The sequence below is a fragment of the Diabrotica virgifera genome, chromosome 5, assembly GCF_917563875.1.
Source record: "Diabrotica virgifera virgifera chromosome 5, PGI_DIABVI_V3a".
Lineage (NCBI taxonomy): Eukaryota > Metazoa > Arthropoda > Insecta > Coleoptera > Chrysomelidae > Diabrotica > Diabrotica virgifera.
In genome coordinates, this window is record NC_065447.1 from 236614804 (window position 1) to 236628702 (window position 13899).

The window sequence follows — 13899 nt, forward strand, 5'->3', positions numbered from 1 at the left end:
AATTTGAGTTCACATATAAAAAAAACATTCAATACTCATAGAAAAAATAGGTTTATTGTTATTTGTAAACTTAGAAATACGCAATACAATTAGACATTTAAACTCTCGAACATGTCTAAACAAACTTTTGATTCATTTACATTATAAAAGTCTTATGATAAAACTACATTTTAAGGGCACTTTCGATCGACCTGGGATTTTCCGCACTCTTGGTACTCTTGCATCGAGATCCACATTTGCTGGAATGTTCCAATAGATGCTAGAATCGAACCTCCAACCCAGGCACCAAACCTGCGTTCAACGGTACCGTTAGCTGCGATCATCTTCATTCTGAGAGAACCTGGCGTTCTGGATGAAAGGTCTCTGCTGAGCCTATCGCTAAAACCCTAAAACGAAGATTATATTAAAAAACATAAAATTTCTAGCAGGACAATTAACAACGTAAAATATAAAGTTAACTTTTCTAGAAAATAATATTTCATAAATCTGGCACATCTAAACATACTGAAATGTAAACGCAGAGATACTTAAGATAGTGTACTTCACCACAAATAACTACTAATAATCAGACTCTAGGAAAAACTAGGCACGAGATCAGCTTGTGATCACTAACATGATGCAAATCTACAGGGTGTCCTCGAAAATAGTGCGTTCCTTAAAGGTATAGGTAGAAGGTACAATGTAGAGCAAAAAAGTCTCATAACATTTTTTTCTAAATTCAGCCGTTTGGCCAAAAAACGAAAATACATTTTGATATTCAAACTGAAGTCTGGCAACAACGTGTAAGTCAAAGACAGTCACAATAGTAGGCTTGTAGGTCAGTAGTTGTATCTGGTAGGTAAAATAATGTAAATATCAACCAAACCTTCTGCAGGGGTCTAGTGTTTACATTTTTTCACCCTGTCCGTGGTCGTCCTCTCACATCAAACAAACCAAGAACTTGGTTTGTTTGATGTTATTGACATTGGATATTTGGCATAATTGGTTATCTAGTTTTATTCTGTGCCAAAAGAACGGGTATTTCTTATTTCTTAACAAGTAGGTATTTTGGGTATTAAACAAATATTATATCCATTACTTTGTGAAGGATACAGAATAGGTAAAGTGTGCAATATTTTATGAATTACCCAGAACACTAAATGGAGAGGCCTATAAATTTCTTGTAAAATGGTTTGCCGGTACTTCTTGAAGTGCCTTTGCAAACACGACGTGAAATGTGGTTTCGTCACGAAGGAGCCCCAGAGCTGTGAAAAATCTTCTGGATACCACGTTTAAAATTATTCCAGATTTCAATAGATGTCAGAAAAACATTACGTATACTAACTTTACAATCAAGATGCAGTAAAAATAAACAAACCAAGACACGTTAAATTCTACTAGGAGCACTCCCGAATCATAATTTACAATGTATAAACTTTGGAAATCATGATTTGGGATTTACAATGTGATACATTGTAAATTATGATTCGGGAGTGCTCCTAGTAGCATTTAACGTGTCTTGGTTTGTTTGATTGTAAATTTAGTATAGGTACAAATAATTTTTCCTAGGTACATTTACATTTTAGTAATTAAACCATAGTTACTCAAGTAAAAGTTATAATTTATGTAAAATTTCGAGCCCTAATTATAAAACCTTAATTAATTCAGATAATAGCAAAATTACCACATTATTAAAGCAAGAAATAATTATTTTGCAGGTAGGTACCTACCGATGTCAACAACCCCAAAAATCACACCTCAAATATAAACAAGGGGTTCCATTAGGTTAAATTTTCAACAGTCACAAGTTCTTCTACGCCACGTTGCCATGTCATTTAAATTCATGAAAATAAAAATTCACTTATATGGAGAACAATGTAATTTTTTTCTTGGAAACAGTTAACTTTAGAAAAAAATGTTATAGGACTTTTTTGTTCTAAATTGTGTATTATATCCATACCTTAAAGGAACGCACTATTTTCGAGGACACCCTGTATAGAGATGTTACAGTTCTACATCAGTTTTCAACAGGTAGCGACCACATAATGGTAAAAACCTTGATAGAAATAGACCTTGGGAAAGAGAGAACCACATGATTAAAAAATAAATCTACATCTAACTGGACAGAGCCTTATAAATGCATTTGAAGAACACAGCAGCATTCTCGAAAACAAAAAGAATACAGACCTAAATGTCAACACCCTGAATGACATAATAGAAGCTAAAGAGGAAAGCCAGAAGATACACTACCAAAAGAAACCATACAACGAACGAATGAGCCCCCAAACACAAGCATTAATGAACGAGATGAGAAAAATGCAATGTAATAGAACCAAAGAACAGCATATACTTAGAAAAATAGTGAAAGAATACAAAAATTTATTAGGACGGGCAACCGAAAGCATAAGACAAATCCAACAAACGATTGTAGATAATAAGAGCCTCAAGGTTCTCGGGAGAAAATGAACAAATCGCAAAAAATAAATAACGAAAAAGTAGTAGAAGATTTCTATACAGAATTATACAACAGTCGACAAAACCATGATGAACAACTAACAAAAAAGTTGGAAAATTCAGGAAAAAGATTAGTCACTCAAGGATTGTAACTGATACCTGATATATCAACAGCCGAAATAAGGAATACACTAAAGAAAATGAAAAGAAATAAAGCTCCGGTAGAAGATAATATCGTTATAGAAGCAGCAAATATTGAAAGAGACAGACTTTTAGAGAATATAACGAGACTGTTCAACTTATATCTGCACCAAAGTGAAATACCTACAAGATGGCACAATACACTTGCCATTTTATTACACAAAAAGGGCGATCCAACTAATCCAACAGACCTCAAGAATTACCTACTCATAAGCCGGTTAAACCACCCTACAGGTATTCACAACAATAGATTGGAAACAAAATTAGATTTTTACCAACCTAGGGAAGAGGCGGGTTTTACAAAAAAAAAACATTGACACTAACGATCATCTCCATTGCATAAAACGGATTCTAGAAAAATCCATCGAATACAACCAACCATTGGTCCTGGCTTTCGTAGACTTTCGAACATCATTCGATATGGTAGAAATTAACAGTGTAATGAGACTGTTGGAGGAAAGTCGTAAGATTATCAGTACTCAAAACTGATCGCGAACATATACAATAATGCAACGATGACTGTAACACTACAAAGATACAAAATGTATAAACATCAAAAGAAGAATTAGACAAGGAGATATATTACCTCCCAAACTCTCTATGGTGAAATTCTCTCAAACCTACAATTCACGGATGACAAAGTACTGATAACAGAGTAGTTAAAAGAGGTTAGAACTATGCTTACTGAATTAGATGCTGTCTGTAAGGAAGTTGGTTTGAACATAAATTTTGGAAAGACACAATAAAAAATTGCAGTGTGGAGACCATGAGTCGGCAGAAGAAGACCACCTACATGATGGACAGACAACGTCAAAAGAATCGCTGTTAATTGGGAACTTGCATAAAATTTTAAATTCGAAAAAAATGTTATAAATCACAACAGAACATAATTTAAAACGTATCAAAGATAAAAAAAGTTTTGTTTGTTTTTCTTTTAGCCCCTAACGACGATTAAAAATTCAAATTCTACCAGCCAGCCCAAAACGCGTCGTGACGTCATCGGGCTATATGTTTACATTCTGAACCAACAAAGTAAACAAAATTGTATATAATTTTAAATTAGACATTATAAACGTCAGTAGAAAATGCAGTTATGTGACATTACAAGTGTTTTTGATCGTTTGAACTATTGATAGAACATTTGAACTTTTACAAAATGGTTTTATTTTCCATAGTAAACCTTCTTTCCTTTCCTTCAATAACTATATCAAACTCCAATCTCAAGTAACTGGTATATATTATTACAATGGCATACAAAAAATGTCATTATAATATAAATATTTTTCCTTTATTCCGCGACGACGAGCTGGCCAAATACCCAAGTAGGTGGAGGCCAATAAACTAAAGAAGAAGCAGAAGAATATACCTAAATATTCGCGATTGAAACGGAATATAGAGGGCAGGTCGAATGCAAGAAAATGGCCGATATAAATAGTATAAACAAACATTCAATTGAGGAATACAACAATACCGATTTGATTTAAAATATTTTAATGTACTCCTAATGCTGAAATTTACTAAAAATTTCTTAATATTGACCAAATTCCATTCAAATCAACAATTTTCTGGTTTGTTTATACCACTTATAGTAGTTTAAATTTATTCCACCAGAGGTCAGCTACTTTGTTTTTCATCGCGAATAACCATAAACGGAACCATATAGTTAAACTATGTGACGTCACGGGTCTTTTGAACTATTTTAAAATACAGAAGACTTTAAATTTTAGAGACTTTAAGTTTTTGAAGCGGGAAATTTTGGAAATCTCATTTTTATACAAAACTGAACATTATTATGTAGTAAAAAAAATGTGCAAGTTCCCTATTGGCTACAGGAAGTTCAAAACTGACAGAACTGGAAGAAGGGGGAGGGCTATGTTCAACTTTGAACGCAGAAGGCTGTATGATAATGAATCAAAGTCTTCTTTGACTAATGCTATAGTAAAACATACTGTCCGCTTACCTGTACTAAAGAATTTCCACCAGTTACAACCACTGCACTGTAGAGTGCTGGTCTAATATCGACGTCACACATACCAGCACTTGTAGCAGCTAGAACAAAAAATGATGATGAATTACAACATCTTGGTAGGCAAATTTGGCATGTAACAAACGTAATTTTGAAAACTCACTAAATTAGATACGGTATAACAATGAAATTTACCTATATATCCAGCTCCAAGCATTGCATGATCAAACAGACCTTCAGCTAACTTAAAACGTTCAGGTCCAAAATCTTGATGATATCCAGTTGGAAACTCATAATGAACTGCGGGTATGTTTGTAGCAGCCCTTTCATCGTAAGGATTTTCGGACACCTGAAATTATTATTGTATGGTTGAAATTTTCAGTTAACTGTAAAACAGAAAAATAATCGAAATATTGTTCCTACTTTAATTTTTTTACACATATTATTTAGTCTGATGTTAAGGGGTTACATAAGTCTTGCGGGTAAAAAAAGTGACTTTTTAAAAAAATTATATCTCGAAAACTAAAAATTATTTTTATTTATAATTGGAACATGTAAAAGTATAGTACTTAAGGTACTCTCAAAAAAATTTTCAGCCAAAAATATTCATTTTTGTAGAGTTGACTGCAATTTTTCGACAACAGCCCTTTTTTTGCGGTGGGCAGCATAACTAAGTCCAGTCTCATCTGAAATCAAAAAATCAAAAAGTTTCTTGTAGTTTATACCTCTGGCTAGCGAATGAACGAAGGAATTTTTATTAGGTGAAATTGTTTTTGTTTTATAAAGAAACTACTTTAAAAATGGTCATTTTTGAAAAAATGAGAAAAATTGTGGTTGAAAATGTGTTTAAACTTATGAAAAATCTTCAAATTTAATTTTTTTTTTAATTCCTTCGTTCACTCACTAGCCAGGGTTATAAACTACAAGAAACTTTTTGATTTTTTGATTTCAGATGAGACTGGACTTAGTTATGCTGCCCACTGCAAAAAAGGGCTGTTGTCGAAAAATTGCAGTCAACTCTACAAAAATGAATATTTTTGGTTGAAAATTTTGAGTAGCTTAAGTACTATACTTTTACATGTTCCAAGTATAAATAAAAATAATTTTTAGTTTTCAAGATATAATTTTTTTTAAAGTCACTTTTTTTACCCGCAAGACCTATGTAACCCCTTAACATAATAGTTAACGCCTTGGCTGCGTTAGGAAGATTGCTGGAAGATGGCTGGAAGATTAGCTGCGTCGACTGTGTCATAACACACTGTGGCAAAGGTTCACTACGAAACATATATATGCCTTGTAACGCTCTCAACGTAAGTTTATAAATATCTCTAAATGCAGCCAATAGTAATGTTGAAAAAGTAACTATTTGTTACAAAGTACTCGTTACTTACGAATACCGAAAGTAACGATTACTACACAGAGAGGCAAATCGTTACTTTGATTACTCTGATTACTTCGTTATTTCATACCAATCCTCAGAGCGAGTAACGACTATTGTATCTACTTTGATTACTCTGATTACTTCGTACCAATCGTATCAGAGCGAGTAACGACCATGACTATTGTATCTACTTTGATGACTCTGATTACTTCGCACTTCGTGAAGGTCGTTATTATATCGGAATACCTATACAAAATACCTAACTACTGAGAAATACGATTCTCGATATGATTACCGGTACTCAGATATAAAAGTAACAAAAGTAATCATAGTAATCAAATCATTTTTATCCCTTAAACAGATCGGTGAAGGTCGTTGTTATATCGGAATACCTATACAAAATACCTACCTACTGAGAAATACGATTCTCGATATGATTAACGGTACTCAAATACAAAAGTAATCATAGTAATCAAAGTAACGAATACTGTAAATGATTACTTTATACAAAAATAACGATTTGTAACGAATACTCGAAAGTCACTATAATCAACATCACTAGCAGCCAAGGTGTTAATATTATCAATTAAAATTATGGATTTCTTCACCTGTAATACTGTTTGTTGGAAATCTTGTATAGTCTTCTTTATCATGTAGTTCAACCAAGAATTCGTAGGTTGAAAACTCAACTTCTTTTTTGTAAATTTAGGTGCTTCCTTTTCACGAACCACTTCTTTACTGGCAATCATAGGAGTGGGTGTAAGATCAATTCCCATGCTTTCTAATAGTTCCCTTGCCCTTAAAACTAATAGGTCTCCACCCAAAGGAGACTTGACGACAGCATTTGCTAATACATAGCCATCAAGTACAGGTACTGCAGTTGTATGAGTTGCTCCTAAAAACAAAAATAACCCAATCAGCCATGTGATGTATCACCAAAGCTATTTTTAACATTTTGCATTAAGTTAAAATATCTCTGAGAGATGTCTCAATAACTTTTAACGTCAATTCCATGTGATGTATCACTCACTGGTACGAGATGAGTTATTTCCCAGACATTAAAAAGGAAGTAAGTATTTTTTTGTCTAACAAAGAGAACCTTATGTAAAAACAGTACTAGTTGGAGCAAGAAAGACAATGGAGAAGGTATACCCACCGAACAGCTGTTTGGTGAGTGGTATATCATAAAAGTAGATAAACAGAACAGTAAAATCCCTGGATGTTTATAAATTTAAAAACATCTTTATTGTTGTATCTCTTCGATTTGTCTTTTGTATAATTTTTCTATTTTTAAAAGTGTGTATTACAATTCTATTTTTAAATTAGTTCTATTTTTTTAAACTGGTTAAGATATACAAATGAAATTTGGTGGGTTTTAAGACGTAGTTATTGCGCAGTTTTTTGACATACAATTAAGAATTTTATATTCACCATTCGCACACATATAGGTCATATTACCCGGTATACCCAATATAGAATGAAAATTTATCTGTTTGGCAACAATATTATTACAGCGATATTGTTAAAGAAAAAGGCTATAACATATTAAAAAATCACTTAAATCGGACACCAGCTTTAGGAAATTCGACACATCAAAAATAACCCATTTTTAAGGTAATGTAAAGAGGCTGATCACTGGATCTCCCTCTACAGGTCAAATTTTCAATTGTTGTCAAATAATTTACCTGTTCTTAGTTAAGGACAGATTGTAAATATTACAACATTAAAAAAAATTAAGGTAGGCAGTTAATTTTGCTGGTGAGTGTACTTCATACTGCGAAGTCAACGAAAAAATTATAAAGAACATTGTCCACTATACTAATTTATTTTATTTAATTAAATATCTACAACCTACCACTATCAATAACTAAAGCAGTGGCTCTGCCATTAGCAAATGCCGCCAGAGCTGCATTTTTCACCAGGAAAAACGCTGGCACTTTGTACTTTTCAAACATTATTTCTGTAAGCTTTTCCCTTTTTTGTCTTTGGTTCCATGGAGATTCTGAGAATAGTACTGGATGGTACATAGATTCAGATTGAATAACCTAAAACAATACAAGTAATTACGATGGTACTATGAAATTTGATTGGAATGCTTACTTTGCTGTATGAATAATCCATTATCTTTTCAAACAAATCCCAATCCTCAATCATCCCATCTTTCATATAGCTCTGCAACTCCATATTTGCTCTAGGTCCATGTAAATAAGCTGTGTCAATGTAATACTTGTGAGCTAAAACACATAAAAACATAAGAATATAATAGCAATAGGTACATTTAAAAGATCATAAAATATAGTAAGAAAAAATCAAAAAGAACCAGAAAAAACTGTCCTAGAATAAGTATATCAACATATTAAATAATAAAAACCTCATGGTTTAGAGCGGAAGTGAAGAAAAGATAAAATCCTTTTTACAATACAGAACAAAACAAACATAACAGGCATACAACCACTATAAACGAAACAAATACTTTAGTTAGACAAATAAAAAGGGAACACTGGCAGAGTTTCTCAAAATAGATGGAATACAACTTCTAGGCAACACAAAAAGAAATATGGAGAATTATCAGATAACAAGGAAAAGAGATGGAACGAACTACTTAATAAACACGAAACACATTCAAAAGGAAACAATGATAGGCTATTTTTGATCTCTATTTGCTATGGGTGATGATAATGAACCACCAACATCTGAAGTGACAACTTCTTTTTCTTCTTTCTCATAATCCTTAGTGCCCTTCAGGGCATCAGATGTCGGGTTCCCCCTCTTATTCATTTCTTCCTTGCACTTCTATTGGTGGCCAAATTCTTCATATCTGTTATACTCATGTCTCTCCTTTCACCTATATAGTGGATCTGGTCGATCCATGTTTTCCTCAGCCTTCCCTTTTTTCTTTTGTTTCCCATTTTGGCTTCATGTACCCTCTTTGTTAGTCTATTTTGCTCCATTCATTCTATGTGGCCAAACCAGCTCAATTGTTTGTTTTCGATTTTACTCATTATCGCTTCTTGTTCCAGTTCTCTCCTTTTATCTTCATTTCTGTATCTTTCAAACTTCGTAACTCCAGCTATTCTTCTCATATGTATTTCATCATAATACAAAAATTGTATTATTTAAACAGTAATACACATTAGTAGCCTTCTTCAGTTTATTACTTATTGCCATGTCCCTTGTCCCTTTTCCCATCATCTGTTATTACATTTCCCAAATAATCAAAAGTAGATACTTACATGTTCTATTACTTGTTCCCTTACTATCACATCAGTACTCCTTTCTTTTTTCTCATCTTTATTTATTATCATAAGTTTTATTTCATAGAGATTCACTTCCATTTTAAAATTCCGTATCTCTTTTGACAAATATCTATTAGTTTCTGCATTTTCTCTACTGTATCTGTGATGAAAACTACAGTGGAACTTGGATATTACGGCCTCGGTAGTTACGTCATCTCAGTTTTAACATCAATTTTTAATAGGTCCGGCCAAAACCTATTTAATAACATTATTAAAAACCCGGTTTTATCGGCTAAAAATAAGGTAACCCTCGTCTATAGTGCCATAAAATTTTAAAGACGGTTGTCATTTTTTTTATTTTATGAAGGATAAAGTGCAATGGGTTTCCAGTTTGCAAACTTTATTTTTCGGAAATGGTTGTGCAGAAGAAAATAATTGACTTTTTTCAGCATTAGAAAACTTTTCATAAAATGTAAGTTTTATATACATAAGAGGTTTAATTTCTTATTTTTTTTTATACTAAATGCAGCAATAATGCTGTAATAAAATTTTGCCTCGTTAAAATCTCATTTTTTTCTACCTCTTGTATAGCGTCACTCTTATACAGCGTCATTTTTTTACTTGACCCTTCAATGACGCTATAAACAAGTTCCACTGTATATCAACAGTGTATAGGAGGGAGTTGATCTTTATTGCATTTAAGTTTTTATATCCTACTATATATTGAAGGGTTCTTGTTTGATCTTTGGTATTTTTTATTAGGGTACCTGATAGGTACCTAGCTCTAGGAATAATTAAAATGACTGAAAATATCTACCAGAACAACACAATAAAATTAAAAATAGAAGAACTAACTGACCTCAATATATCGCCTAGTGAGAACAATAGTGGCGAAACACGAAAATCAACGTTTTTGAGTTAAGTCCATCAACCGACATCTAAATATGCCCTCTTTTATGTGCAATATCGGCTAACCATTATTTAATTTCCTTATTGCTAGAGGGCGCCTACAAGTCTTTATGGTATTGTAAATTTGTCAAATATTTTGATGCATTAATGACGAAAGCACACCAAACTTTATATCAACACTGGTGAATCTGTAATTACGCCGTGTTTGCATGTATTTGAAAAATTAGATATCTTATTAAAGATAGTAGTGCAATGTGCAATAGTGGCGAATGAGCACTTTTGTCTGTGTGGTCGTTTTTGCTTTTGTGTTTTTTTTATAAAACTTCTTATAGAGAAACTTAGTTTCAATCATTTTTAGGTACTTAGAAATAGCAAATAAAGAAAGCGACTATCCACTTTGGATCAGTATTGTTTAATTCCACACTATCGAGAACCAATATTCATTTCTAAAAAGAAGTCTTTAGTAGTTTGAAATACGAAACATACGTGGGTGAAATGATGAATTTAATTTTATTATTCATAGTTCTTTTGCTTACTTTTTATCTTTTATCATGTTTATCGTTTTCTTGAACAGACATAATGTTAATAATTATTTAAGATCTTATTTTGTTATTTTTCAATTGTACTTTAGTTTCATTTTGCGAATAATTGTTTGGTGTGTACAATAAAATATTTTATTTGGTGCATTTAATTTATTTTTAAAAGTAAATTTTTTAATTATTTAAAACAGAAACTAAACTGTTGTAGTATAGTAGTAGTAAAGTATAGTGGCGAAACATCAAATTAAACATCCTCGATAATGCAATAATGGCGTAACGCAGAAAAAAAATCAAAAATAAATACAATGTCCACTTTTCTTCAAATAAAATTACTTCTACTAATTGGTTTAAATGACTAGAAGCATATTATTAGAAAAATTCTGCAAAATGATTACCTATTAGTCAGTTATACTGTTTAGAAGTTTCATCAAAACTTCAAATAAGATTATCTCTAAATGTTCATCACTAATTCCCAATGAGAGATGGTTTAAACAAGAATCAAATAGGCTATTTATAAAAACAATAAACAGAATGAGGTCAAATCACGCACTAACCCCAGCATAGGTATCAGTGATAACCCATATTGTGCCTGTGGTGGAATGGGAGATCTACAGCACCTCATATTGGAGTGTGGACAGTATAGACAAAATATTAAAGTGATGTATGAAAAGTTAATTGATCTAAATTGTCCTTTACCTGTCAATTTAAACGAAATTCTTTTTCCAAAAAATAAGCAGACGTTAAAATGTCTTTACGAATATGTAACGTCCTGTAAATTTAAATTTTAAATGGGCTTAGATAATAAAATTAAAAATTGTAAAATTATCACACAAAATTGAAAAATGTATCCATTAATATATTATAACACCCTGTAAATTTAGATAATAAGTAGGCTTAGATATTAACTTAAAATTTTTATTGTAATACCATAAAAAAAAAACAAATAGTCTGGCTAATTGGCTATGTCAAAGCCATTAATAAAAAAAAATGTTCATTTTGAAGTTTCGTCACTATTGTTCTCACCAGGCGATATGACTACAGATAAGGTGTTACAGCATTTAGGATAAACAAAGGATGAAAATCTAACCTTCTACATGATCATGAAAAACTCCACCCTCACATACAAATCTTATAGAACCATGCATCTGTTTGACAAGAAATCTATAATATATTGTATATTCGTTGTGGGCCAGCAGAGACTGGATATTGAATAGTGCATACATATTAACACATTGACGGACACTGCGTCAAATGTATAAGCTACATTAATGGAAATTAGACGTCTATAGACGTTGTTGTCCGTCAACGTGTTAAATTTGATTAATTTTTTATAGAGGAAGTTTGAACGCCATTGAAACTTAGTACATTCAACAAAGATATGATCAAGATCACCCAGTTGTCAGCTTAAATAGTTCGAAAGAACTATTACCGTTTATAAAGCAACCTACAACTTACATCTATATTTAGGACCAAATTAACAGGGTAAAAATGATGGTGAATAGGGTTTTACTTACTCGGAGCATTTGATGATACATTGCTATCATCTGGTTTTACCTCAGGATCTAATTTAACTTCTTCTGGTGCCGGTGCTACCCCCACAATAGCCGGAATTTCAGCTTTCGGTGTGTCTTCTTGTGCGTATCCTACTCGTAGAGAATGGTGTCCTGGATCAAAAACCAAAGCGCCAATTTCGTCACCGCCATATAACAAAGAACCAGACATATTGAATGTATGGTAAACTAACAAAAATTACAATTTTTTTAGATTTGTTGTGAACGCGATTATGTTTTTATTTCGAAATTTAAGGTTAGGTTGTTATGGATTCGGCTAACCACAGAACACATAAAAATGACAGTTGATGTGGTGACGAAAACAACGGAACATTTTGTGTAGGCAAGTTGTTTCGAAGTAAAATTGATAATCGTGACTTCATACGTCATACGTATAAAAAAAACTGCCGATCTTTTATGCCTTTTTGGAATGCGTATATGTGCATAAATTATTTAATCTAGATTACCTCTTTTAGTATTGATTAATAATAAATTATGTTCAAAATTGTTTGATGCTGAAACTGTAGTTAATAAAGACTTTGTATTTCCCTCATAGGTCATAGGCCACAAATCTTTACATTTCCTGCAATGTAAATAGGAGGTTTTAAGTAATATAATTCATCTTTTAGTTTAATTGAAATTTTATATTACAGAAAACACCACTCACATCCATTTTTTTTTTTTCATCCATCCCACTCTAAGGCCCGGTCTTTTCACCTCCGAATAAAAGTTATTCGGAGGTTTATTTGACAGATTTACATGTAATCTGCCGGATAAACTTCCTAATAAATATTTATTCGGAGGTGAAAAGACCGGGCCTAACTCTATTGAACAAATCTCAATATATTCGTTCACTGCTTTCTAATACAGCTATTTTAACACTCATCTATTATCTTTAATCTTCCCGAGTCATTGTAATGGTCAAAAATAATATCTTCAAATATAAATTTTAAATATTGTGATTTTTATCCATTTTCTTTTTAACTCTTTTTTTCGAAAAGAGATAGAGACACAGAGTGGGAAAGACTACGAACACAGCATGCAATAAACATCCCGAAATATCTCCTTGAAATTTGTTTTCTTATCCAACACAAACTGGTGTGGTACTATGCAAAATTATCTACTTTTTTTCGCAAGTCGTGTGTTATAAACCAGTCGTACTGCAGTCAATAATTGGCATCTTGTACATATTTTATTCCTTTATAATACCCATTTCAGGATTCTGATACTCTGCAAGAACTTATACAGGTCTAGGTCTAGTGGATCGGTACCAAATATTTGGAGTCACTTCGTTGTCTCCAAAAAGTGTTTGCCGCTTGCAATCCAATGCCTCCCCAGTCATAAAAGATACAGTTGACTATTTCAGGTTTTCTGTTACAGAGTCTCCAGCTCAGGTTCCCATGAAACAGTCTCATTGTCTGCAGGTGATTCTTAATTTTCAGACGCCCAATAAGAAAGTCTGTTATATGATTCTGAGATGATTCCTGCTTGTTTTACGCAGTATCTACTTCAGCCCTATTGGCACATGTTCGTCCAATATACATCTTGCCACGTGTTTGACCGGGTATATTTTCACAGTATGAGTTATATTGGTTTCTGCTCGAGGCTTTTTGGCTCTACTACGGCCGGCTCTGGACCGACGTTTTTTGTGATGATGCTTTTCTGGCAAGGGCATCAGTTCTTT

General features: G+C 32.6%; 1 protein-coding gene across 1 annotated transcript; it reads right to left on the minus strand.

The window, feature by feature from the left end:
* Positions 1–32: 32 nt before the first annotated feature.
* Positions 33–12506, minus strand: LOC114331099 (actin-like protein 6B). Its single transcript, XM_028280567.2, has 7 exons — positions 12180–12506; positions 8082–8215; positions 7837–8026; positions 6590–6876; positions 4796–4949; positions 4595–4683; positions 33–386 (listed from the first exon to the last, which is right to left on the minus strand). The coding sequence occupies exons 1-7, from the start codon at positions 12385–12387 to the stop codon at positions 171–173; spliced, it is 1278 nt and encodes a 425-aa protein (XP_028136368.1). The 5' UTR covers positions 12388–12506; the 3' UTR covers positions 33–170.
* Between the last annotated feature and the right edge of the window lie 1393 nt (positions 12507–13899).

Excerpts from the sequence above, each read along its gene's own strand:
- LOC114331099 (XM_028280567.2), bottom strand. The coding sequence starts at position 12,387 with ATGTCTGGTTCTTTGTTATATGGCGGTGACGAAATTGGCGCTTTGGTT. Across the intron at positions 8,027-8,081 it reads TGGATTATTCATACAGCAAA|GTTATTCAATCTGAATCTAT; the intron begins GTAAGCATTCCA and ends GTATTGTTTTAG. Across the intron at positions 4,950-6,589 it reads TCCAACAAACAGTATTACAG|GTGTCCGAAAATCCTTACGA; the intron begins GTGAAGAAATCC and ends TAATAATTTCAG.